Source organism: Neodiprion lecontei, chromosome 5 (genome assembly GCF_021901455.1).
Source record: "Neodiprion lecontei isolate iyNeoLeco1 chromosome 5, iyNeoLeco1.1, whole genome shotgun sequence".
NCBI classification, from domain to species: Eukaryota; Metazoa; Arthropoda; class Insecta; order Hymenoptera; family Diprionidae; genus Neodiprion; species Neodiprion lecontei.
Genome location: NC_060264.1, coordinates 5,859,333 through 5,886,030, shown reverse-complemented (window position 1 = coordinate 5,886,030; position 26,698 = coordinate 5,859,333). Strand labels below are relative to the sequence as shown.

General features: G+C 38.8%; 2 protein-coding genes across 12 annotated transcripts in view; one reads left to right on the top strand and one right to left on the bottom strand.

Moving 5' to 3' along the window:
• Positions 1 to 11,790: 11,790 nt before the first annotated feature.
• Positions 11,791 to 20,018, top strand: LOC107217321 (phospholipase A2-like). 5 transcript variants are annotated; one of them, XM_046741894.1, is made up of 5 exons: positions 11,791 to 11,809; positions 15,094 to 15,452; positions 17,255 to 17,414; positions 18,927 to 19,079; positions 19,176 to 20,018. In XM_046741894.1, exons 2-5 carry the CDS (start codon positions 15,095 to 15,097, stop codon positions 19,273 to 19,275), a joined length of 771 nt encoding a protein of 256 aa, XP_046597850.1. In that variant the 5' UTR covers positions 11,791 to 11,809; position 15,094; the 3' UTR covers positions 19,276 to 20,018. The 5 variants fall into 5 exon arrangements, with proteins under 5 accessions (XP_046597850.1, XP_046597847.1, XP_046597849.1 ...); XM_046741891.1 differs by lacking the exon at positions 11,791 to 11,809 and adding an exon at positions 12,078 to 12,176; XM_046741893.1 differs by lacking the exon at positions 11,791 to 11,809 and adding an exon at positions 14,088 to 14,146.
• A 2,121-nt stretch (positions 20,019 to 22,139) lies between these two features.
• Positions 22,140 to 26,698, bottom strand: part of LOC107217340 — a 166,356-nt gene continuing 161,797 nt past the window's right edge. For 5 of the 7 annotated variants that reach the window (XM_046741888.1, XM_046741887.1, XM_015654839.2 and 2 more), the window contains 7 exons: positions 26,390 to 26,461; positions 26,116 to 26,260; positions 25,529 to 25,680; positions 25,167 to 25,322; positions 24,710 to 24,844; positions 23,993 to 24,166; positions 22,140 to 23,457 (listed from right to left, as the gene is read on the bottom strand). In XM_046741888.1, coding sequence (XP_046597844.1) covers positions 23,996 to 24,166; positions 24,710 to 24,844; positions 25,167 to 25,322; positions 25,529 to 25,680; positions 26,116 to 26,260; positions 26,390 to 26,461 — 831 coding nt within the window. In that variant the 3' untranslated portion in view covers positions 22,140 to 23,457; positions 23,993 to 23,995. Of the gene's footprint in view, positions 23,526 to 23,992; positions 24,167 to 24,709; positions 24,885 to 25,166; positions 25,323 to 25,528; positions 25,681 to 26,115; positions 26,261 to 26,389; positions 26,462 to 26,698 lie in introns of those variants that run through there. The other 2 variants (XM_015654838.2, XM_046741890.1) reach the window with 2 other exon arrangements.

Here is a 26,698-nt window from a genome sequence, read left to right as displayed (position 1 = left end):
CTGCGATCAACGGATCAAAAGTTACTGCCAAAAAACGAGAACCTGTGATTTCGACATTTTTCAGCAGGTGCTTTTTCCTTCGTAATTTCTCTCCTGTTGGTCCCACGCTCTTTCCGCTGCGTTTTCTGAGTTCCTGAGGGTCCAATTGGTCGGAAAAGGGTCATACAAATCGATTCTAAGACGAAAAATTTTTCGGTCAAAAAAAAAGGAAGGTTAACCCCTTTGTATTTTTGGCGAAAATTCTCGCGATTTTGAAAAGTGCTGGAATAAATTCTTTCTGGCACTATTCGGACGTAATTTTGCGAGAGAAATCGATTGGGCGCAGTTCCAATAGGCTGCGATCAACGGATCAAAAGTTACTGCCAAAAAACGAGAACCTGTGATTTCGACATTTTTCAGCAGGTGCTTTTTCCTTCGTAATTTCTCTCCTGTTGGTCCCACGCTCTTTCCGCTGCGTTTTCTGAGTTCCTGAGGGTCCAATTGGTCGGAAAAGGGTCATACAAATCGATTCTAAGACGAAAAATTTTTCGGTCAAAAAAAAAGGAAGGTTAACCCCTTTGTATTTTTGGCGAAAATTTTCGCGATTTTGAAAAGTGCTGGAATAAATTCTTTCTGGCACTATTCGGACGTAATTTTGCGAGAGAAATCGATTGGGCGCAGTTCCAATAGGCTGCGATCAACGGATCAAAAGTTACTGCCAAAAAACGAGAACCTGTGATTTCGACATTTTTCAGCAGGTGCTTTTTCCTTCGTAATTTCTCTCCTGTTGGTCCCACGCTCTTTCCGCTGCGTTTTCTGAGTTCCTGAGGGTCCAATTGGTCGGAATAGGGTCATACAAATCGATTCTAAGACGAAAAATTTTTCGGTCAAAAACAAAGGAAGGTTTGTATTTTTGGCGAAAATTTTCGCGATTTTGAAAAGTGCTGGAATAAATTCTTCCTGGCACTATTCGGACGTAATTTTGCGAGAGAAATCGATTGGGCGTAGTTCCAGTAGGCTCCGAGCAACTGATCAAGTTTTAAAACTGAAAAACACGCATCAGTTTTGACATTATTCCAGTCGTCGGACGATTGTCGCCATTCTTGTTTTCGTTGCACATCCGTCAGACGTATGTGTTCCACCAAGCCGCAAAAAACAAGCCGCACCTAATGAACGACGCATCATAAATGCTGATCGTGGAACGTAAAATTTGCGACGGGTTTTTGTGAACGAGGGGCAGAATAATTACAAACTCAGAAATTCAAGTTTTTGTTTATTTATTATGCTCTCATTCTAGTACAAGTGTTCGAGTGTCAGTGTATAGTCATTTATCACTTTGTTAAACGGAATGAAACTTTAAAACAAAGAGGAATGCAAAAACATCATGAAACATTACATTAGAAATCTTCTAATTATCAGAGGAAAAAGGTGTGCAGTATACAGTGTTTCAAGCATAATGTGAAAAATGCTTCACCAGATAGAGAACGTCATGGTTGTAACAGGTAGCTCAAGATTTTACATGCGAAGAGGTTTAACACGCCTGCGTCAGGGTATGATGTATGATATATGGTATAGTGATGTCTTTATTTCAAGTATCTGGAATGAAAATGAACATCAGATGAAGTTTCACCCCATTTCCTGTGTGTCATTAACCGTTGGTCGCTTACTATTTTAGATCTTTATTTTGCAGCTCTGGGGGTCTAGCTAGTCTAGAAAGTGTCACACAAATCGATTCCGAGATGAAATAGTTATTTCCCAAAAAGTAATGCTAATAACTTTGGATTTTTGGCGAAATCTGACAATTTTGAAAAATACTTGAAAAATAAAATATATTATGGTATTTCTTCCATGTTTTACAAAGTTTGTTTCCAACGCTATTTCAAGCGTGTTTTATGTATATCTAAGGGTACAATTTCACGTTAACGTGTCTTACGAAGAAAACCACAACGGTTGCAATCTGAAGTTGATAGCCCCAACGCTTCAGAAGTTACAGCTCATAAACCAAAAAATAGCTTTTCACTTTGGTATCCGTCTATCACGCAATACTGAGCTCAGCTCATTATGGATCGAAAAAAAATAGCAATAGGAAAAATTAATATTCATTATCCTTAAACCTGTCACAATTATTAGATGATCGTAAAACTTAACTACGATTTCGATTTGCACACTTCTTCAGTGTTCTCCGAATCTTTCGAACAAACTTGTTATACAATTCCTGGCCTTTGCCGCTGCTTGATAAACTCTTCAGGACAACTACAGTGGGGAGGAAAATGATTTTCTATTATGTCACAAGGTGAAGAATCCTCGTTCCGATATTCTTTCAATTATTACCAAGCTTTCTTGCATCTTATTACTCACTTGCTCACCAGCTACATTTTGCTGCGCTACCTCAGTTGCGACGTTATAGCGTCATCATAACAATTCAGTTCCTCGTCTGGTATTCCGGATGAAATATGCATCTTTCCCGTCGAAATTCCTGATTTTATTCATCCACTAAACGTCAATCTGTAAGATCCCATACAAATTTGAGCCTATAAAAGTGTTTTGATACGAATTCCTCCTTTCCCGATGTATAAATTCAACCAGTAGCAAAACCAGCGGTTAACGCGTTTTGGCATCCATCCGATTCGGTTGCAGGAAACACGGTCCACTTGACCCACCAAATTGGCGACAGGCCAGCATTTTTCTTGATGTCATTAGCCTCGTTGCAATAATCGTCTTTCCATCCGAGTCCACACCTCACCACACATCGATCATACTTGCGGATACCCTTCAGGAAAGCTTCAGTCATTGATCTGATCGAATGAATCGATTCTTTTTCTTGCGATTGCTCGTAAGCTAATGTTCGTTAACGTCTCGCCCTTCCGGGCACCTTGTTTCCGGTCCGAAACAAAATTCGAGTTCAATTCCATACGAATTATGCGACAATGACGTAAAATCTCTTCCGTCAAGTGCATCTTATTTCGTACCGAAAACAAGGTTGCCGGAAGGGGAAGGCATTAATGAACATTGCTGTACGCAAGGTTTCAATTCTCATTTAGAAGATTCAAGCGCTGAATTTCTGTTCTTCTCAAGGTTAATTACAGCATGAAATATTTCTCAAAGTTTATTTATTCTCGGCAAAACGTAACGAGTTTTCAATGGTGAAAGGAAATTTCATTCAGATCCACATAACACAGCTGTATTGAATTGTTCAGCCACATTTATTGGCCGTGTAAACCAGCATGTACCTACACGTATACCTTCACCATCGTGTACATAGGTATACCTACTAGAAGCAGCAGGTGTCGCTAATTGCGCAAAGGCCCTCGGTTACGTTATCGCGAAACTCTTCATTGCAGGACAGTGAATAACTTTACCAGAGAGAGAGAGAGAGTAAAAAGCCGGAAAATTAAAGGTCAGGGTTGTTATTGACAGAACAATTTGGGCCTTTCGTGCGTGCAGGCAAGGGTGGACGGGGCTGATTTCTCCACTATGTAGGAATGGGGTTTTCCCTGGAATTTAACTTTCGGTTGAACGATTCGTTGCGGGACGGCTGGTAGCCGTTTGCATTGTAGGGGTGCCCCACCTTGATCGACGTTGGTGGAATCGTCGCATAGAGCGAGGCTATTGCGGCTGCATCAGGAATTCCCGTAACATGGAAATATACTTTAACCGCGCCTTTCAATTTCACCGACTGCATCCCCCCTCAGCCTCTGAGTCTGAACTTGTTATTGGCAAGCCAATTCGTCAGATGCATCGAATCGGGGACACACGCCATGCACATGAATGTGAAAAATCTATCAGTGCGTGTTTCTGGCCGCAAGCGAATTCAACAAACGGAATCAATTCCGTGTGTCTGCGGTCTATAAACTTAACCGATTGACTTTTACGGCGCAGGCAGATTGAAGACACTGTCGAAGACGATGAAAATGCAAGTATACTTTGAACGTTACAGATTAGCAAGTTTTTCACGTCATCTCCGATTTCATATCCGTTTTTATATCTATACCCGTGTAAAACACCGTTTCTTCCGCAGTGTCGGATAATAAATTTAAAAAAGTTGAAATTTTTCAAGCGGCAATCGAGTTCAGATCTCTGTGAAAGTTGTAAAAATGAGCTGGTCTTTGCATTCCGACCCGCGAACCACGGCTCTTACTCGTTCCACTTTTTATCTTACTTCGTATAAATCCATGGGGGAAAGAAGGGGAAACGAAAAGGGAGTGGAAAATGGAAGAGTGGATATAAAAAAACAAAAAAAAATATAAGCGAAAACTCAAGCGCACACTTAGAAAACAGAAGACAAAAGAAAAACAACGTTATCTTAATAACCTCACATCAAGTTCCTTGCCATTTTTGTTGTTTATATTTTCCAAGTATACCCAACATTGGATTATATAATGTGTCTACTTCTCAACTTTTAATATTATACAGCGTATTTATATTCCGCCTCAAGACGTCGCTGCGAATGGTTTTCTTTTTAAAAAAAAAAGCCATTACCTGCGTGCATTTACAATTTACAATTCGATTTTCGCTTATTATTTACTTCACCGATTCGATCATCAATCATAGAATGGCGTGGATTCGTACAATAAATGGCTCCGCAAGGATGGAAATGTGGCGTCATTTTTTCTCAGAAATTGCATTAAATCCAAGCATTCACTGAATGTAACGTGAGGGGAAAAGTTTTTTGTGTTCGTTTTTTTTTTATCTTCTAGCTTTTAATTATACGTGAGGCAATCTAGCGCTTTATTAATAAATCAAAATTCAGTACGAGACACGATCGATAACGATATTGTATCTTACAGGACGTCCATCACGTTTCGATAAGTAAATTAGATACTTAATTTTCATATAACGAATTCAATCCGCCACCGCAAACTGCCTATAGCCAACTGAATATCACCTGCGGGGATTTTGCGCCGGCATGTAAATGTATACACACGGGTTTCTGAATAGCAGCGAACTATGAGCCAGACTTTTGACTTTTCAATTTGGAAATTAGTCGGACTCTGCTTCTGTGATGTTGATTTTTACCAGTCTATCCTGGACTACGCTTTTCAAAAGCTACGAATTCTGAAACGCTTCGGTTGGCACGCGGTTGCAGCCGAATGTGCGTGCATATAAACGTAAAATTTCAGTGGCTACTTATTCATCTATTTATTCCACCGAAAATACGAAGTTTGCCCTGCTCGCTTATACGTGTCGAGAAACAGAAACTGAAGGGCTATTTTTCAACTTACAAGTAAGGTATCCCAGGTCGATCTATTCGACTTGATTTTTTTTTTGTAACACGTCACAGTGGATTAAAAACTAAGCGACAGATTCAAAAAAAACACGTGTCACTTAGTTTTTAGTCTACTATAACGTATTAAAAGAGAAATCAAGACGAAGAGATCGACCTGGGATACATTTCTTGTAAGTAAAAATTTCGTCAAATTATTCCGGAGCTAACAACCTGCAGCCGAGAGTTGAACCGTCGCTGATCTGTGGTGAAGAAGGGAATATTGTAAGAGAAGGAAATTAGAAACCCCTGAGCTTCTCTAGCCAAAGAAAAATTTTTCATTTGTTTGTTTGTGTACCGTGGCGGCTAGTGAGCACTTTACTCTTCACTTTTCCCTCGCAATCAGGGCGATCCCTTTCATCTCCGGTAAGTCAATCGTTAGATTCGAAGCACTAATGTCGAGCGATCCAATTGCCACCCTCTCGTTTCCCGGCTCTTTTCCATTTTGCGCTTGTAACGATGTTTATTATATGCCTGAAAATATAACTTAGGATATACAAGGCGTAGTTGAATAGATTATACGAAATGATTTGATTTGAATATTCTTTGCTAAATCGAGAAATCGTTTGATTTAATATTTACTCTCAAGAATGCGCCGCTTCGTTCTTTATATGATCCAAAATGGGCATAATTTATCACAAAACTGGATTATATAATCCTACGTTCATTCATTCGTACAGTTTTGGAATTCTTTTAATAAATTAAAATACGCCTCTTTCGATTAACCTCTTCGTGATCATTCTTGTTTTTAATTAATCTATTGCCTGACTTACCTTGTATTAAATGTGACCCAGCAGGTTCCGCAGTTCCGTGACATAATCTTGTCGGATAATTTTCCAATTATAGCGTTGATGTGCAGACTTTATGAGACCGTTGGCAATAAATATTCAATGTTTATGCACGAGGATTTTTCGATTGTTAATTTATGAGTAGGTGTACAGCGTTTAATCCAACTTTCTCACTCCAACACCAGGTTATATGTTTGTATGACGAAACTATCGAGTTTGCATACGTCAAATAATCACTTAAATGTATGAAGAGAATATGTACAATAAAATGACCAAACTTTGGACTACTACGAGGAATGATATTGATAGTCGGGCGTTTTCTCGTAAAGTGCCGTCTCGGTTCAACATATTTCTTCTCCTACCTACCCGTCCTACTTCGTTGCCTCAACCCCTTATTTGGCTTGACGCGGTCATATTTGAACCTCACAGGTTATCGCTGAAAACTAGCCTCCAGGGTTTGCAGGATCAAATGAAATCGAAGCGGACATTGTAACCCGAATTCGCGGATGAAAACAGCCCCCGAGTAATCCAGCCTCGTTACTGTAAACTCAGCAGCTGTTATAAAGCCGATTCAGTTTCGTCGGGTGCCTTCAGGGGTGAAGTGCGAGTCGACATCCTGGGGTTCGCAGTGTCCTGATGGCGGTGTTGATTACGCTAATGGATTTCAGAAAAAGCATACCTACGCAGAGGCACTCTTGTCTTCGGAAAGACGACGAATCCCTTTTCTAATTGGCCGAAAATCCATCCCCGGCTTTAATTGCAAAAGCTAACGAATTTGAAACTGCGTAGGTACTCCGAGTGTCGAGCGACTGATGAATCCTGCCGGATGCCTGATACGTCACGTTTTTAGCGACGACTCTCGTTGATCGAAGATTCTATTTATAACGGGATTTGTTGCACAAATAAAAAGTGAAAGGCTGAAACAGTGCTTGAAATTCGAAAATTTACCTCTCGACAATCAATTATTCGATTCGATCGGGGCTTGTTCTGTTCAAAAGTATTTACATGTCTCGAGATTCACTTATGTATTTTTTTTTTATTTCGTTAGGATCAATCATCCGGAGGCGTGGTTATTGACAATACCGTCAAATGTTTTGCACTCGATTCGAACTTGGCAAAATTATTCACGTATAGTGTTTAGCCTCTTTGCCATCTACTCCACTTTTTTTTAACTGTCATATATTGCTGTTAGTTCACCAAAACAGTAGTAAATTTTGAACGATCGTCATTTTGCTGCCAAAACGAAATATCGGATCGCTGCAAAGAGGCTGAAGTATTCAAGAATACTGCTTTGGCTGACGTTTGTTATATCAATATCAAGTCTTTCCACTAACTAATGCTATGGAAAAAATATGAATCGAGCTCGATCCGCGTACTTTCAAAGAAAATAAACCGTAATCGAATTCGTTAAAGGTCTTCGATGTATAAATTCGAAAAATTCTCGTCTCCGTCACTCGTCTATTCGCACAAATGGCTACAACCTTAACAGAATCTACGATCCGGTTATACCGATATCGCTGGGATGCTGTCTCTTCATCTACGCCGAGAGTGCTCCATTATTTATACCCGATTTCACGGTGCCCAAGGCAATTCGATAAAAATGTAATACAACGTAGTTCGAATCCCGATGATCCCCTTCGCCACCCCGCGACGCCCATCGACCCTCGGGAGGCGCCGCCCTCCTTCCTGGACCAGGAATCCTGGTTCTTCACGAGCCATGCAGCGGGTTTTGATGCCCGTGGTGATAAAGGGTAAAACAGTGACAGACGTCGGTCGCCTCGGTGTAATTGACGTCCGGAATTATACGCCCTGAGGATGTTTGCTGCCTCGATAGTGAAACGGATCCAAACGTCGTTTCGTCGGACCAATCAATTTTCGGTTGAACGGTTTGTCTGGCTCTGCATTCTCGTATCTCGTTAATCGTTCGTCTGGTCCGAGTTGCCGAATCTCCGTCTCAAATCACCGGCTACCATCGTTTCGGTGCGTGGAATCGATAAATATAAAACTGACTCTTTGACTTTTAATTAATTTATTCAATCGGGTTGGAGAAAATTAATTATTTGTATTCAATGATTTGTGATAACTTGATCGTTCTTTCAATTTTATATGCAGGATATGCCTGTAGAATTTATAGAAAAATGGCACTGTGCGAAAGCCTTATAATATTTTCGTCGAATAGTAATAACGACAGATTGTTATCGTGTGATATATTTCGAGAAAAAAAAAAAAAAAAAACGAACGAGAAGAGAGATGTTAAAAAAAGGAAACAATTCCGCCAGCGTAAAACAAAGAAACAGAGAAAACGAGGGTAAATTATGGCGCTTCGAGAGTGAAAAATGAACGAATTTAACCAGTGTAAAGAATAGCAGGTGGTATTCGGTGCGTTCAATTGGTCACGATTGCTGCTCGACTATTTACACGTTATATTCGTTGGTGAAATCTGCACAAACCACCGAACGTTTTTTTTAATCAGTCGATAACGCTAGTATCCGGTATTTTAACGAGAAGAATTTTTCGACGGGTTCAAAGTTCGATACGTATTCAATGTCTGGTCAATTTTAGTTCAGAGAGAACCGATCGGTGGATTGTTGTTGCGTGTTGAATATTCACACAAGGCACAAGGGGAAAAGTGCTGGACCGGCGATGCGGTGTTTGGCTTTAATCATTCCTACGCAACCGTATGTTTCATACAGAAACTCGGATCGGTAAGATTGACTGGGCTGAATAAATATTTTTGCAATTATGGTGGAAACGAAGGTTTCGGACTCAGTCCATCAGGATCAGCGCTTGATGAGTTAAAAACATTGGAACTTGGAGACACGTACGTAAAAATAAACGTTGCGCGTTCGGTGTGACCATTAAGATAAACATTCGTCCACCATTCGCGCTTGTGTAATACCATAATCTCCTCTCGATTGACATTTTTATATCGACAAATCGTTCTGCTGTACAAAATGAAAAACCTTACGGAAGGTTTGCCGCTTTTAAGGTGGGTGAAAAATGCTTTGAAACTCATTCCGAACAAGGAACAGAGGCTCTCTTATACTCCGCTGTCCCAACCCATACACGTGCAATGAAGTTATCAATCTGTGCCAGGGAGCTTAATGTCCCGGTCGGTCTCCTTAACAAGCGCAGTATTCACCACATGAGCGTGGCGATGATTCTCGGTGATAAGTGAGAGCGCCTCTTCGTAGGGGCGATTTTTCGCCCAAAGATGAATCTCAGCGTCGCTTTGGCACGGTCAATTGGACTCAGGGGACGCGTGGCGGAATATATTTTTCGGAAAAGCGTTACAAATGGTTCAGGGTATGGTAATTAATTCCATCATTAGCTCGAAGAGGAGAGATGAACCGGGTTGAAACGAGGCTGGCGTCTACCCGGCTCTGGAACTACGCCCGAGGTCAATTAGTCTTAATTAGCGCTTTAAAATCCACACCCCGCTAGTTTGTACACCCGTTAAATATTTCGCCCGATCCCCTCCCCGCCCCTCACTTTGTTCTACTCGCAAGGGGCGAGCGGAAGGCGCGGAAGGAAAATATTCGAGCGAACCGGGCGGAACGTTTCGCCGCCTTTTCCTTCTTGCGGTTAATGAAAAGCTTCAAAGCTCCGTGTCGAGGAGAGAACCCTGAGAAAATGCGACCCTCTAACACACGGGAATCGAGTGACAGTCAAAAGGCAAAAGAGTCGGAGTTTTTCCCCGCGTGACATTAAATCAGGGTGCGTGAGGGTGCGTGAATTGCACCGTGGAGCCAAAGCTCTATATTCGCTGTCGCGTGTCAAACGCTCGTTATATTCACCCAGAGCTGTGAAATGGTTTAACCCGGCAGGTAAGATTTATTACACGTTTTCAGCTCTACGCCAGGAGTCGCATTCTGTAATTTAAAAATTTATATAAATGAGATTTTAGCAAATTTGGTACATGATACGTGTTAAATTTTTGTCGTTATTATTACGCTACACGAATTTCATCTTATCTTATCGTCTTAGTCTTACTCGATCAAATTTATACTCCAAAAATTCGCGCGGTACTTGACACGTTTTTTCAAATATTTTTCTATTAGTCATAAATAAATCCTGAAAATTTTTTTATGTCACGTTGAAACTACGTTCGTGCAAGATTTTACCGCCTTATGCAGGGCAACTGGACAAACACGGATTGTTTACCGAATCGCGGACGTTCCGACATCTCTGCGCAGGCTTCGAAACCACCGAGAATTACCTTCAAGCTGGTATTACACGGTTCAATAATAATCTCCTTCGAATCGCAAATTATTTTTTAATTTCTCATTGCTTCGTTACGGACGACAGCGCAATAGAAAAAGAAATAATTTCGTAATTTTAAAGAGGTTCAAACTACTATAAAAAAAAAAAGAAATACGCGTCTCGATTTTAAACGACGAAACTTTCCAAACGTGCAAATAGTCGTACTATAATTGCAGAAGAAATTTTAGAGATAAAAACAATTCAGCACCGTGCCTGCGATGTATTATTGAATGATTGAAATGCCTTTTTACCACGCGAATAAATATTCAAGCATCTCCGCGCGAGAAGTCGTTAAATTGCAAAATAAACATTCGGAGATGGAATTCGAGTCTTCGGGAGAGTCTATGGCATTATAAATGGTTGTTCAAGTTGTGAGACGGTTACGTTCGAGCTTACGTTTAGCGAATGACTTTGTCCGCAAACGCATATATATATATATGGGTTATATATATATGTATGTGTGTGTGTGTGCCGGTAATTCAAGGCGAGATGATCCGTAAATCAGCGAAGATTATTACCGTTCAAATTCGTGTCATCGACACAGATTCGTTGCCGCCATGCTGCTGCAAAAACGAAAGTCAATCCGCCATCGATTACTACCAAACACCTATCTCACATGACAGCTCGGTTATTTGACATTTGATATTCGATAGTGGAAAACTCTCTCGCCGAAAGATTAAGCAAGAGCAGTCCAAACGAAACACAATCAGCGAACAGCTATTACACAATTTATAGTGTCTGCTACACCTTAAGCTGCGAAATTTTTTTCCCCCGATTTATGTTTTTTTTTTTTCTTATTTTCTCCTCCTTTGCTTTTTGAAAAAGTTGTTTGTGATAATTCTAAGACGCACCCGCAGAAAACGATTAATCACTGTTGGTCTTAAAACGAGTGGCATTGACCCATTATACACACACACACACACGCATATATATATATATATATATAAATACGAAGTTTTGCACAGCACCTTAAAAAATGAATAGCGAAAAGTACCGCGGGTTACCGCTCGTATCATTATATCTTTACGTACTGTGAATTTGTGGAACACTTGCGAGGAATAACGTCTGCAAGGCCAACGCAATAATACCTAAATGCCATTCTTCGGTCTCGCCAATTATTACCGGCTTACATATTATTTGATCTTTAATACACAGTAATTTGATGTCTCATGCCGCGCTGGCCCTTTCGCTTTTCTCTGCCAATTCGACGGTCGTTTTGTCTGGGAGAAAAAAAAAAAAAAAAAAATAAAAAAAATTCAAAAATCTTAAAATTGCAACAGCTTTGTTCCCGAAGATCGGATCGTCACCGTAACCGCATGTAATCATTACCCGCACTGCGGAATTTTTTCGAACAATCTCAAATCGCGGTCCAATTGTGTTATTTGCCGAGATCCTCGCCCAGAGAGAATCGAAAGTGAAGGTTATGGTGGAATCGTCCAGGAGTCGAGCTGAGCTGTGATTGGCGGGGTACCCGAGACGGGTGTTTTACATTAACTTCATTGCTGCATGTTTGACCGTAAGTGCATCGACCAAAACCATCAGTACACGGTACGAAGCCGCTTTTGAAGCGACGCGTTTTTTTTTCTACGTTAAAACCGTTGCGATCTACGTCAGTTGATAAAATCGGTGACGAATAAATGGCCGGAAAACCGCAGAGTTTCTTTCCCGCGTATCGGAAATCAAAAAGCTTCGAGATCGGTGCCGTGAATTTTCTTTCAGAACGAACAAAGCGGACAAAAATCACCGCGTGACGCCGGAATTTTTCAATTAATCACAAGATACAAAGTTTACATACATATATATATATGTGTATATATATATGTATACATACGCGTATAAGCATTGACATATTTCATTCGCCTCGTGGGAATGAATAAAACCAGGTGAGTCTACGGTTCGTGAGTTACGAATACGAATTTGGTATTCAGCCTTATTTCACTCCTGCATGTCGCCATAAATCATCGCATCTATCATCTGACGATTTCTTTGTACCGTGAAACGCAAGCTTGCTTTCTCATCCCGATTCAGCGAGATTACAAACACGCGTCTTGCCGGGCCCTTATGTTGAAATTGCTTTGGTACCTTACGTTGCGACGGAGCTCGCGATTAACGGGGGGGGGAAAAAAAAAAGAAACGAATAGCACGCATCGCAGCCTTAACAAGGTGTTAATTAAAATCGTATACCAAATAACCCTGGAGAAGAGAAGACGAGGTGCTCGGTATAAATGCCGGAGAGAAATTAACTCCTGACTTTACTGCTGCTGCTTCGGGCGCGAAGTGACAGAAAAAGAAAAAAGAAAAAAATTAAGAGAACCAACAGTCGGAGATATAGAATAGAAATTAGACTACGGTACGGTTGAAAGAAAGAAAGAAGAGTTGTAATTCTATTCTGCAACAGGCGTAGAATTTTACACGTGTATACGTATATCGCAACTCCAGTCGGCAAAGAAAGGCCGAATGGTCCGCTGATGGTAGTAATTAGAGGCATTGGAAGACATTGGGAGAAAAAGAAAAGAACTGTGATAAATAATAAAGTAGCAAATGACCTGAACACTGGAATTCAAATGACCTTTGTTAGGCGGTTGCAGCAATATTTTCTCCGTTCTAGCTTGTTTTACAATCGTTATTGTCATCTCGTTGATCGCACGGTAATATCTGTTAACCGATGCGCAATCAGTTCTTGCTCCAGGGCTTAAAATATTAAAGTTTCCGAGTAAACACAGGTGTTAGATTTTTCAAGATTAACGACTTCGTCGGATTCATTTAACGCTAATTACACACTCGATACTCGGGTGGATACAACCACTTAAGCCGACCATTACGCACCTTGACCATTTGTCAAATCGACTAATCACGCATGTTCATTTAAATAATCATTGTCGGACCCCGGCCAAGGCCGCAGCGGACCTTCATTTATGGATCAAATCTAGTTCAAGTACACTTGGAGTAATTTACATTCACGGAAATGAGCGATATAGATTTCGACCAAATTTCGTACCAATGGAATTATGGAAGTTGTTGAGCTTGTTTCTGATAGTCGATAAAATCCTTTAAATGTCAAAAATTTCCAAAGATTACCATCGTCGACGTTATGTCCACATATCGATTTTGTCACACTTCGTATGTTTGCTTTCACTGTCGGCAGAGCAGTCTATTAGTTCAGTAGTTCGCGAAGTCTGTAATCAAGGACTCAATTATCCTTCGGGAACCCTGATCAAAATCTGTATCTACGGAAAATGTAAATCAGATTAAGCCGGTAGATCCTATTTCCGTTTGAGTATAATCAAGTAATTTAATTAACGGGTTGAATCAGTCGTTCTTTGTACCATTCAATGCGACGTTAACACCAATTAGCGCCTCGATTAGACATCGACAAACATTAACCGTAACATAAATCTCTCTGTGCGCGTTGCTGCGGGTGCAAATTGTGCGAAACGACGTGTAAAGCAACGTTTTATGTAACCGGGATGAAATCTGGATCACAAAGTCGAAGGTCTTCTCGTTCACGCATACTTGGCCTGAATTTTGACCAGCGAATATGCAGAAGCTATTGAACTCTTTCATGGTCAGTATATTTTCACTCGATCAGGTACATTTCGTGCGTATCTGGAGTGAAAACAGTTTGACAAATAAACACGGATACGTTTGGAGGTGCGGTGAAAAGAAAATGTCACGCACCGTATGTGTCTGTACAATCTTTACGATCTTGATTATACCCATAGAGGCGGGTTTAAGTGAGCGAGAAAAGTCTTTGCACTTTGTATTGTACATATTTGAGGCAGCCGAGTCAGTCGTGTTAATCGAACGCGGGTGAAGCGAGGAAAAATTGACAAAGGATTAAATAAACCGATAGGTACGCGTGCCGAAGCAGTTCCACATATCGAATCCAGTTGCAGTTTGAATGCGTATACATAAAAGATGATTAGCTAAGCGTGACAACTTTATTGTAAGCATAATTTCGTCATTAACTGGCAACGGTAAATAAATGCCTGATGCAGCTTGCCTTTCTACGTGTAACCGTCCGTCGAGCTGCGACGACGGTGATTTATTTCGTCGCACGGTTGTACGCAACGTCCATTTGGCTTAGAAAATTAAAAACGACGCGTTCTAACTTATTATAAGCAAAGCTCCGCCCTTGAGCCTCAGGCTTCAGGGATAACAGTACCTATACCTACACAATCCTCAAGATCACCGATTTATTTTTCCCTGTCCCAGTCATCCTTGTTATTAGTGGACCCTATCCCCCCATTGGACACGTGTCACGTGGCGAGAGAAGTGATTATTCGTTGGTCAGTTGCGCGCTGATAGCTGGACCAAGATCGTCAGAGCATCAAAAAACGTCGAGGCTTCAACACTGTCCGTGCGAATAGAAATTCTCTCAATCACTTCGGTCAATTACGAAAAATCTCCCGTCAAATTACGCGGCGTTTACTTATTATTTATTTATTTATTTTCATTTTTTTTTTTTTTGCCTCTTTTTCCCCTCTCGCAATCAACCCGTTTTTTATGTCTTCTCGTTACCGGCTCGCAATAAATCCATACACACGCGAGTGCAAAAGTCGGAAAGTTAATTGCGATTAACACGTGAATACAAGCTTGTGAAACAATTAATTACGCCCAACGAATGTGTGTAATTACAGGCACGACAAACCGCACGGTTATGGATCACGATCCTCTTCCACGTTAATAATTCCTACCGAATATTATCCCCCCCCCCCCCTCTCTTGACTCACTTACACCACGTCCTCGTTCTCGCCCCATGAATAAAATTATAAATCCCCGAGCTTTTTTGTCGGGCAGAATGGCTCGCGGTGCGATCCTCGCCCTCATCCTCGTCGGCCTAGCTAAGACGAAACGCGTCTTAGCTCAGCAGGAATATTCGGCAACGTCTTCGCTCGTGGATGAAGATTACACGGACAACGCTATAGACCTCGTGCCAACCACGACCTCATCCCTCGAGGATTTTTTACTCACGATCTCGAACCCCTTTCGGATTTTCAACCGCCCCGAGGACCAACTTGATCGCAATACCGAACGTTTCTTCCTCGGTTTGCCGCCGGGAATACGTGAGGTATTTTTTGCCGGTCGTTCCATCACTCAGAACGGATTTGGCCAAGTCATGAATCAATACCGGAAACGCATTCAGGCCATTTTTCCTGGTGAGTGTTTTTCTTTTCAACCTATTTTTACTTGCGTTTCATACCCCTTTATTCCTAAATCTGATATGTTTTATGCATATCAGTTTTCAAGCTGCGCGAAATGAGCAATAACGTAGATTTTACATCTCCTGTGGTGAATACATGGACACCAGATTTTTGTTACAAAATTTACAAAACCAATGTTAAGAGTTATGCAGATCAATGACAATTGATGTAGATTTGACTCGAAAAAAATGCTGTCCGTACATTCACCACAGGACATGTAAAATCAACGTTACATTTTTTTCAATGTCGATTCTCCCAATTGATTATCCTGGGATAAAAGCCTCGTGTTTTTTTTTTCAACTGCTTCGGATTTTGACCTCCGTAATTGTCGGCGGCGATTGACACAATTTTCGACAAACGGGTCACGTGACAAATAATAACGATATTTCGCTTGCTGTGCAATCATTATTATGCAGCGTTGCGTTCTTCTCGGTTGCTGCAGGTAACTTTAAGCGACACTAGATTTTCCCTCACGTCACGTTTATTTCGCTTAATTAGAGGCTGATTATAAACCGGAACGCGTAGCGCTTGAAATACTTCCGTTTTACCCCCAAGACGAGATAAAAAAAATAATCTCGTGGTTAATCGCTTTTTTCATTCGTGTCTGCCTTTTCTTCATATTCTTCGTTTTATTTATTATCAAACGTTCTTATTCCCGTCGTGCATTGTCGTTAAATAACTTCAGGCTATGAAAATGTTGTTATATCCGTACAATGAAATTGATTTTTTTTTTTTAAACACGCGCCAGTGTGACTCGAATAAATTTCCATTCGGTCCATTTTTACTACCACTTTACGTAACGAATGAAACGAACAACCGCATTGCCCCAAGTGATATGGTTGAATTTTACGATATTCGATTATGTCAACGATTAACTAAATTATTCCTGTACCAATTACTATCAAAATTCACGCCTGACAAGCTGTTACAATTTGAATATTATTTGCGAACAAATCGTATTTCCCGATCTCACGTATCACATCATACATATTTAAATTATATTCTAGCTTCATACGTAATACACCGGAGTAAAAAATAATGGTTTCGCGCACATCAACGCAGTAGCGTTTAAAAGTATTTTGACAACATGAAATTCGTTGATATTTTGATCGATAATTTGACTTACATTTATTCATTTTGACATAATTTTCTTACAATCGTGGGTTAAGGCTTCTGCACTTATGTAGAACGCCCGATTTCATTGAATAAAAAATATTATTGTTTCTTTGTTATTTTATATTTCTTTGTAATCGACCGAATTACTATTCTTGTAAAAATACTTTTTACCACTACTGCTGTGTATATCATATACATTTGCAACGGGTGCGTCAAATAGCTGGATTTCATTACCGAAAACGATACTCGATTCGTCGCGTCCGTTTATACGACCCATAAATTAAACGGCAGAGCAATTGGTAATTATTATTCGCGTTCCGTGGTTCGAATTAATCGATGCATGAAAAAGCATCCGACGTACCGAAAACCGTGAATCGAGCAATGCCGCGTTTCCCGAATTGCCTAAAATAATTACATACGACTCCCGAGGAATTACCAAACTGCAGAAATAACATACCCACACGACACAGTTATTAAACACGGAACGTGCGATATAACGAATGAACGTTAACGGTAATAATGATTGCCGATAATTCGATTCCATTATGCGCTACGAGCGGTGGGATTAAATTATAACACTCCGTTAGCTCGACGTGGGAATGAAACGATCCGGAAATATGCATTTTTCTAAATTCCCCCAGGAACCCGTTGGTGCGGCACCGGAGACGTGGCTCGCAGCCCAAACGACATCGGGATCTTCAGCCTGACCGATACCTGCTGCAGAACACACGATGCTTGTCCGGAATACGTACTCGCCGGAAGTAGCAACAGGGGTTTGAAAAACAACGGGATATTTGCCAGGTATTGCGTAAACGAAACGAATTCGAATACATGAGATTTTCGATTAATCCGCGATTTGGATCGATCGTTTTTCGGATCAATCGAAAAAATGATCGATCGAACGCGTCGATCAATCGGACATCGCTGATATATGTAAATCATGTTCTCGGCAATGCGGGTGGAGAAAAAGGTCTCGGAGGAATCACCTCAGCCTCACGAATTGTCGTTGATATTTACTAGTTCCAAGGCGAAGAGCGAGGAAAAAAGAACACGAAATAACTCGTTATTCACTCGAGATGAAGCCAATGGTGCTTCCAAGGTCTTCGCTACCGATCGTGTTGCAATATTATACCGATGGCCACTCAGCCTGTCGCAAGTCTGTCGTCATTCCGTTTTGCCCACTGGTTTCTGGACCGAAATGACAACTGAATCCGGTACGAGAGAATAAAACCGAAGTTATAAGGGGATCGACGATTCGCAGGGTGGAGGAACTTTGCCTTAATACCTTAAAGCGGACAGCGCGTGGTGCGAATAAGGATCGACGCACGGTTTTTAGTCTGACAAAATTCTCGGGTTCATAAATACGATCCTATGTCAAATATGGACGTTCAACCGATTGTTTATACCGATAATATGGGGACATATTGTATGTTGAAACCGGGTAAACTTAACGTCTAGACTCGATTAAGAAAAGCCTTGATTATTAGCTTATCATGCCAACAGCTAACGGGTCTTACGAAATTTCACAAATTCCGTTAATTTTCCTAAACGCGGAGGAAGAAAATAAGCTTTAAATCACACGATTAGAAGGTGCGGGCTTAATGGGATTTAAGGTTGAAATATTTACGGTTATTTTTTCGCCCGAGATATAACGAGTGCCCGTGAGACTATGATTTCGTTTCGAATATAACACCGAATCTGATGCCAATTTTTCTAATCGATAACGAAAAGTTATTTCGCAGGTTGTTCAACCCCGGTTAATTTTACGCACACATTTTTTTGTATCTTAACACTTGTGATTATCGCGGAGAAAGCGCGAAAATAACGTGCAAAATTACAAGCAAACAGATGAACTTCTAACTGCAGGATTTTCTGGATCAGGGAAATTATTTGTTCAATGTTAAATTACATCCAGCCGAATACGTTTACACTCAAAAAACAAAACTGAAGATGAATTAAAAGCGAATTTGCATTGCGGAAAAAGTAATTCACGTGCCAATTCTTACAGTGAGCCTGAAAATTCATATCGCAGTAATAATCACGAGCCCTGTAACAAATTTCAAGTTTGTCAATTTTTAAAGGTCAAGATGAAACTTGCGATACGATGCGGAACAAAACGAATGCAATCTTAGGAATAAATGTATGCGTTAATATACAACGGTTAATATATTATTGTTAAGAACCGCACGGCGATGTTGATAATTGCAAAACAGTATCTTGGCCGGATCTGGTTATCTGTATTAAAAAAAAAAAAGAACAACACGAACATAAAATGAACTCGCATTAAGACACGATTTGATTATTTTTTTTTAGATCCCACTGTTCGTGCGACGAAGAATTTTACCAGTGTTTGAAAAATACGCACACACTGATAGCGAAGAAAATCGGTATCACTTACTTCGACGTCCTTCAGCCACAGTGTTTCAAACTTGAATATCCGATCAAGCGGTGCTTGAGATTCACGAGGTAATTTTGATCCGCGAATAACGACGGACAAGCGGCGAATTGACGAGGAAATATTTTGTCACGCGATCTTATGGATTTTATTATTTTCACTCACAGTTTTCCGGGGACAAAGAGATGCGTTTTGTACGAATTCGACACTTCTGGCAACAAGACTTGGCAGTGGTTTGACAACGCCCATTTTCTCGGACACTTTTAATCGAAGAATTAATTACGGTGTCTCTTGTAGCGTTCAAATTTTTAATAATGTTGACGTACGCTGGATGCGCGATTTTATTTATTGCTTCTTTGATCACGTTAGCTGATTTATTAGCTGCGTAAAGATCACACATTTGTGCTAAAAACTTTATACATTATAAGCTACTCTATTATTTTCACTAATTTATTTCTACTAGCCGCTAGTCTTTCATTCGCAAAAATACTCATTCATTCTAACTTGTCGATTATCGCACGCAACCACAAGTAACTAAGTAAACTGTAATGTGAAAGACTGAAGATGTTTGAAGAACGGGCTTTTTTTTTACCTTCGACGGAATAATCCGTTATTGGATATTAAAAATAAACACGTGTACTTGGTATATGTATACGTATAACCATGAAAACGCGGAACTGTTTTATCTTGTCTCCGTTTTTTTTTTTCTTTACATATTATAAATAATTTATTATACTGAAATTGTGTGACAATACTATAATATAGATAGATATACAATAAAATTCAGAGAATGTGTAAGTATGGTTGATTTTTTTAAACTTGAACAAGCGCGCAATTTTACGCGACATCTTTTCAGTCACTTCTGATTTTCTTCTATTTATTTATTTATTTATTTTCTTTGTTTTCTTTTTATATATTTTTTCACATCACGGCGGAGTGTCTATCCGACGTTCAATGTACGGTCTGTGAAGGAAAAGAACGCGATGAACAGAAAATATTAATGGAGAGAAGAGACTAATTAAAAATATCTGCAACAGAGTTTGAAAATAATTCTCCTACAATGTAATATGTGCGAATTAACAAATTGTTCATGAATGATGGCGAAAGTGATAGAAAGAAAAAAAAAAATATGTCTCAATTATATAATATTTAAGTTTAGTTTAAATAAATAATTATCCATGTATTATACTCTATGAAATACGCTTTCGCAGATATTTATACCGTATAATAATAATATTGATGTACATACATTCATATATATATATATATATATATATACATATGTATGTATATAATATAATATCGTATGAACCGTTTCATTTATGTATCATAAAACTTCATTATCATACAACGTTAATCAACAATAAATATAATGTACGTTATGTACCTATATTAATATTTCAAAATAAAACGGAATTTCAACTATGTTTTGTATAGATATATATATATGTATACTATATACCTATGTCCTTTTATAATTAGGTAAGGCTAGAGTGCGGAATTTTTATCTACCTAACAATTTTATACTCTATATATTATATATAATGTATATGTATTTAATAATCACCAACAACGTCTAGGATATCATATAATATACGCGTCTGATTTAGCAGCTGGTCTCAAATCCTGCCGAAATCTGAATTCAATGTATTATTTTTTTACAGTTCATTGCGTTCACCTCTCTAATTATCTTTTTCTTATTTTTAATTTACCGATTTTGCATACATGACGATTTTGTATATAATTATGTATACGCATGTATGTAACATGTGTAATCAATTTCCTGCGAAGTTCAGTAAAAAGCCGCTATTGTTACCCGCAAGTTGTAACGTTTGCAAGCCTCTGGCACCATCTAGTTAATAATATCGTATGGATAATAATTCACTTATACATATAATTATATATACACACACGCACACACACACAGAGGCGTACTAGGTAAGTATGTATGTATATATGCTTCGATTATCCGTTTTAAAATTTTATTTTTCTTCCGGCTAAAATTTGATGTATAATATAATCCGTAATATAATAACTTATTGCGATATTAGCTACTTTTTAATTTTTAGATTATATTGGAAAAGCGTGGACGTATCGGATGAAATTGCAATTTAGCGTGGTCAGACTATTTAATTAAAATTCTAAAATACGTTCTTCAATTTATAACTACAGCTTATAATAATAATTATATGTTCCCTAAGTTAATTATGCTTACTTAAGTATAGTTCTTCATCCTTATTCACTTTCATATCACAATCTGTTGTTTACAATTTTCTAGATTCATCGCGCGTCTCCCTTATTCCCACGGATTCGCTTATTTAATGATTTCAACGAAAAATAAAACTTATGCCTACACGGAATAAAATGCTTCATGACTGTATTCTATACATGTATATATATATTTATATATATACATATATATATATATACACATATATATATATACACATATAAAATATATATATATATTCTAATTATAAGAAAATGAGAAAAGCGCTGAAAAATATGTCAGATCTGTCAAATATTGATACTGATTACCGTAGTATGTTCTACCTCGCCTACAAGCTCTAAGATTGATTATAATTTATAAGGATAAAATTGATGGAAAAGTTCCAAGCTCACAGTCGCTCCGAATCGTTCTGATTTTTATTCGTAAAACCAAAGTATTCATTGAGGGCCTAATTTTGACTCGTGTTCATCTCAAGCGAGTTTTGATTTACTTTTCACCTGTAATATTAATTTATGAATGATGCAAAAAAAAACAAAAAAGATCAATTCTTTATTACCCGTGAAAAATTATCTCCTTATCATTAATGTTAGACCTTTTTCTGTCAACGAACCGGTTAATAATTAGTGACTCTCACGTCGATTGTTTAGCGGCGTATTAAAAGGAACAGGTATACGTAGGTAAATTATATATACATTGAGGATTTTTTCAGCTTTTTTACGAGATTCAAATTCAAAGTTTCTTTGTTGGAATTTTTTTCTTCCTCCGTCAAAAAATTAAATCTACACATACAAGTGATAAGTTATTACACATTTTTGTTCTCTTAGATCTGTTTTTTATGTGTATATATATATAGAGTTGTATACTTATATGACTAGATACGTTGGTTTTATGTGATTACTTATTTCGGTTCTTCTATTGCTGTTTTCTTTTCTCCTCTCTCTCTGTTTCGAAAACTCAATGATGATCTACCTTCATATTTCGTAATTACGAACGAGCGTGTAAAGTATGGAACTTAAAATTTAATCATTAGAGCGACCATAAATACAGTGCTAGCTGTTATCAGTGAGCTTTTTTGAATAAATAAAATAAAAATAAAATGCATTACAAATGGTTAGCTATATACAGTTTTGTTATACAATCTAAAGCTTTATGAAGAATTTGCTTTTTTCAACCTGAATAAAAATTCACTCTACATCAGCCTATACCTTATTATTTTCTCTTTCTACAATTGTAATTATCGTATATATATATATATATATATATATATATATATGTGTGTGTGTGTATATATATATATATATATATATAATATTAAAATACTTTAGATTTGGATATACGAATATGTATATTTATCTACGTATAAATAGGGTATGCGAAATTTTCGAAAACCTAGCCTACGGACACGAAATTTATTCAACATGATAGATTGAATACGTTAAAAACTACGCGCGTTCAACAAGGTTGTTATAACAGGTATTCAAAATACCGTTTCAATCTACGTTCGTCATCGGTGCCTATATTTAATATCCTACACCTAAGCATCATATTACAGAGAACTATTTAATAACAAATTTCAACAGTATGAAAACAGTAGAGTACATACATACGTACATACATACATACATAATACACATACGAATTTTTAAAACTAGGCAACCTAATTGCATCTCTGATTTTTGCCGACTTATCAGTTCAATGATTAAATCATCGGATAAGTTTCAATGAAATATTCTTACTATCAAAGTAATAACGAGCAAGGAAAGAAACTTGATTGATCGTAAGATTCCGGCTAATGTTTAGCAACGATTGTAGAGCCCGCGATAACGGGTAAAATTTTGACGAGCCAAAATTACAGTTTGTCAAAAAAAAAAAAAATAAAAAAAAGAAGTAAAGTACACTCGGTACAGACTAAATTTCTCTTTCAACGGTAATTGATATTTTTGGTACACATATGGATATACATATACATGATACATATATACATATAAGTGTGTACGCGCGCAATAACATTATTCTTCTTTTGTTTGAAATTTTTTAATTCTTACACCTTAATTATCATATATTTTATCATACATACCTACATAAATTATATTAATCGTAATAATAACTATATAATAGTTTTTATATATATCACACTATGATCCCCGTTGACGACAATTAGCCGCGATTCTTGGGATGAGATACTGATGATGACTCTGATGGGTTCCGCCAGCAGAACCCTGAAACGCGGAGTAGAAATATCCTTAATTACTTACGTCGCCGTATTTCTAGTCCAATCGGAATGTACCTACATTAGAAATTGCAATTTTTTTACGCCGCCGTTATACCTTTTTCTAACCGTTGCGCGTTGGGAAGTCGTTGTCAGTCTGAATCCAATATTTCGACCAAATTCTGGAGTAGCTTCGACTGCCGTCCTGAGTCTAATTTGTTTTTTCGAACAACTCGCCATTCTTCAACCGTTGACTAAAAATGGTTATGACTAAACTTTTAGGAAATTTAATCCTTCGCAACTTTGGTCGTGACAATTTTTTGTCTACGATAGATATTTCCGTTTTGAAACCATAAATTCAATATGGTAGCTAAAGCTACCGAAGAATCTGATCGAAATTCTGGATTTTGACTACCAATGATTAGAAGAAAAAAAGGATTGGTATTTAAAAATTGCGGTTTCGGATGGTTTCTTTTTTTTTTTTCACTGGCTTTGTACCTAACGACCGGGCTATTCCTCTTCGCTCAAAATTAAAAATACCATACCTGTCATTGCTTGACGGGCTTGTACCTGGCCAACTTGAGTTGCACCGGGTTCGCCACTTTTACATGGAGAGCAATATCCTCGACGGGAGCTTCGCGAACGTCTTGTCCGTTTACCGACACCACCCGATCACCTTTTGCTATTTTTCCCGACTCCAGAGCGCTTCCGCCGGGCAACTAGGAAAAAGGAAATTGATTGTTTTGTTATCCTTTAATCAAAAGATACTGTGAGAACAAATTTCATTCGTTAAAGTTACCAGAAAATTCAATAACGGTGTCAAATATTGTTGGGTATCGTGATAAAATGCGATGCACAGTGAAAGATTAGTGTAATTATAATTGTCAGTAACAAGTAAATCCTGTTTGCTCAGTTAACTATATGTTTTTTTCACTTAAATAAAGTGTCAACGTCAGTTTATCGGAATAGTTACCAGAATATGTAATAATATACATATACGGTTTATAATATGATAAGAAAAATTGATTTTCCGATTGCGGCTACAAATCACGTTTACATTTTTTACTCTCAACTGTAATTTTCGATTGTGTTAAAAAATGAGAATAGTTAAGAAGTACACACAGTAGCGGCGACTAGAATTTTATCTCAGTGTAGAAATTCAAACTTGTCTTTCAGAGTTTCTCCTTCGAGGTTCGTTGTTGGTTTCGTTAAATTTGAAATGCGTGGGTGACTTGAGAAGGAGTCGCGATTCAAATTCTCACCATGTCCGACACGAAGGCGCCTTTACCACTCTTAAAGCCCGTCAAGCAGAGGCCGACTCCTTTTCCAGACTTCTTTGGCAGTTCGACGTCGAATTCGTCCGGGGGTTTCTCCTCTCGCAACACTACCATGTGTATCTGCGAAAGTTCAGCGACAGTCAATTCCATACTCTACGATCTATAAAGTATATTTTCACCGATGAGGAGAAATTATTCAAGCACACTCAAGTCCCGCAAAGGTGGTTCAATTTTCTCGAAACTGCTAAATCCGATAATGGAATCGAGAAGTTAGCTTTTATTTTCGATTCGGCGTATCGCTATCGTTAAAAATAATTTAACACAGCCACGTGAATATGCGATGCAGTTATACTTGCATTTTTGTAAGAAGTGAAAATATTTTTACAAGATGGTACGGGTTACAGATTAAAAACAAATAGATGAAAAATAAAAAATCACTCACCTGTCCGCTGGCTTTTAGAATCGCCTCGTGTGCCTTGGCGTATTCTATCGCCTTGAAACTTTCGTGACACATCTCGACAATCTGATCACCGGGTTTTAATCGGCCATCCTTACCGGCGGCACCCTCCGGGAATACTTCAAGGATCACTATACCACCCTGAGAAGATTGTCAAAGAATACTATCGATTAAGGCTCGATAAGGTTCCTGCGCAATGCGGTAGTAATTTCGTGTAAAATTTGTCGCCAAACAAGATCGGTCGGTGAATAATTCATCGGAAGGTCGCCGGTAACAAGATGTATTCGTTTCAAGAGTATAATTCATTCGGCGTATAAGGACGAAGGATTCAAATTTGCGAATCTCACCAGAGGTGTACTCGAACCGCCGGCTATGCTGAGGCCGATTGCTTTCTCCTTGTCCTTTGTGAATTCGATCGTTGTTTCTCTGCCCACGGATATTTCACAGTCCTTCGGATCCTTCGGGGGTTCGGGCTCTTTAGGCTTTTCCGGCTCCTTGTCTGGAGGGATATCGAATAACGAGGATGCCAATTAGTATCGGAACAAAAATGGACGCTTGCCATTTCCGTCATGTGACGATAATAAAATTGACAACATTAATGTAAGGATACTGAGCGTTCGTTGAATTATTCAAATTGTGAGCTACAAAGATCGTTATTTAAAAACACAACGACAGGAAATACTGAAATTGAAAACCAAAGCTCGGACATCGATGTTTCGTTCCAAATCCCTTCCGATCGATATCGCAATATAATAGATCGGACGTGCGGTAAAATAAAAATTAACGATCACCGCAGGTGGGACTTGAATCGTGAAAAATTTTCTTCATTCTCTTTTTATCTTCCTACTCGTTTCGTGCAGGGCGTCAAAGGTCGAAGACGAGTCGTTTCTGTTGCGTTTGGAAAGCAAACATACTTAACATCGAATGCACTCACCTGATTTGGACGCGTCGATTCCGTTAGGCGATGCCGAGTCTCCGCCCTTGGCTCTTTCCTCCTCTTCCTTGGCGAGTTTACTTTGGTTAGGGTTGCAGACCGTCAGCGTAACGACGCCTTCCGTCTTTTTGAGGAGACCGGTCGCCTGTCGATTTTCGTTAAATACAAAACGCGGTTCGCCGTATCCTCAAAAGCTTGTAAAATTCATTTTTCAAAGCGATAGGTAGATCGATTGAAATTTCATACGAGACTTTGTCAAGTCCCTGAAACTCACCTCGTCGTAACTTGATCCAAGCAACGAGTCCAGGTTCACAGCGAGAATCATGTCGCCAACTTGAAGTCCGGCCTTTCGGTGAAAGAAATAGGAGAAAGAAAAAAAAAAATAACGATAACAATTATCACAGACGCAAAATTCTATGGTGGTTGGAAAAAAGAATTATCGTTGGTTTGTAAAACCAGCGATTCGAGATCGGTGAATAATTATTACACGGAATTAACGTCAATAATATAATCATAGTGATGGAAATTAGGTACCGAAGGTCTTTAGGTGCTGTAAAATTATAACCGAGGGTATCCGTACATA

What these genes read in the sequence shown, in the direction of transcription:
- LOC107217321 (XM_015654818.2), top strand. Translation starts at nt 15,053, where the DNA reads ATGAATAAAATTATAAATCCCCGAGCTTTTTTGTCGGGCAGAATGGCT. An exon ending in CATTCAGGCCATTTTTCCTG is followed by an intron (nt 15,453 to 17,254) that starts GTGAGTGTTTTT and finishes AAATTCCCCCAG; the next exon opens with GAACCCGTTGGTGCGGCACC. An exon ending in CGGTGCTTGAGATTCACGAG is followed by an intron (nt 19,080 to 19,175) that starts GTAATTTTGATC and finishes TTTCACTCACAG; the next exon opens with TTTTCCGGGGACAAAGAGAT.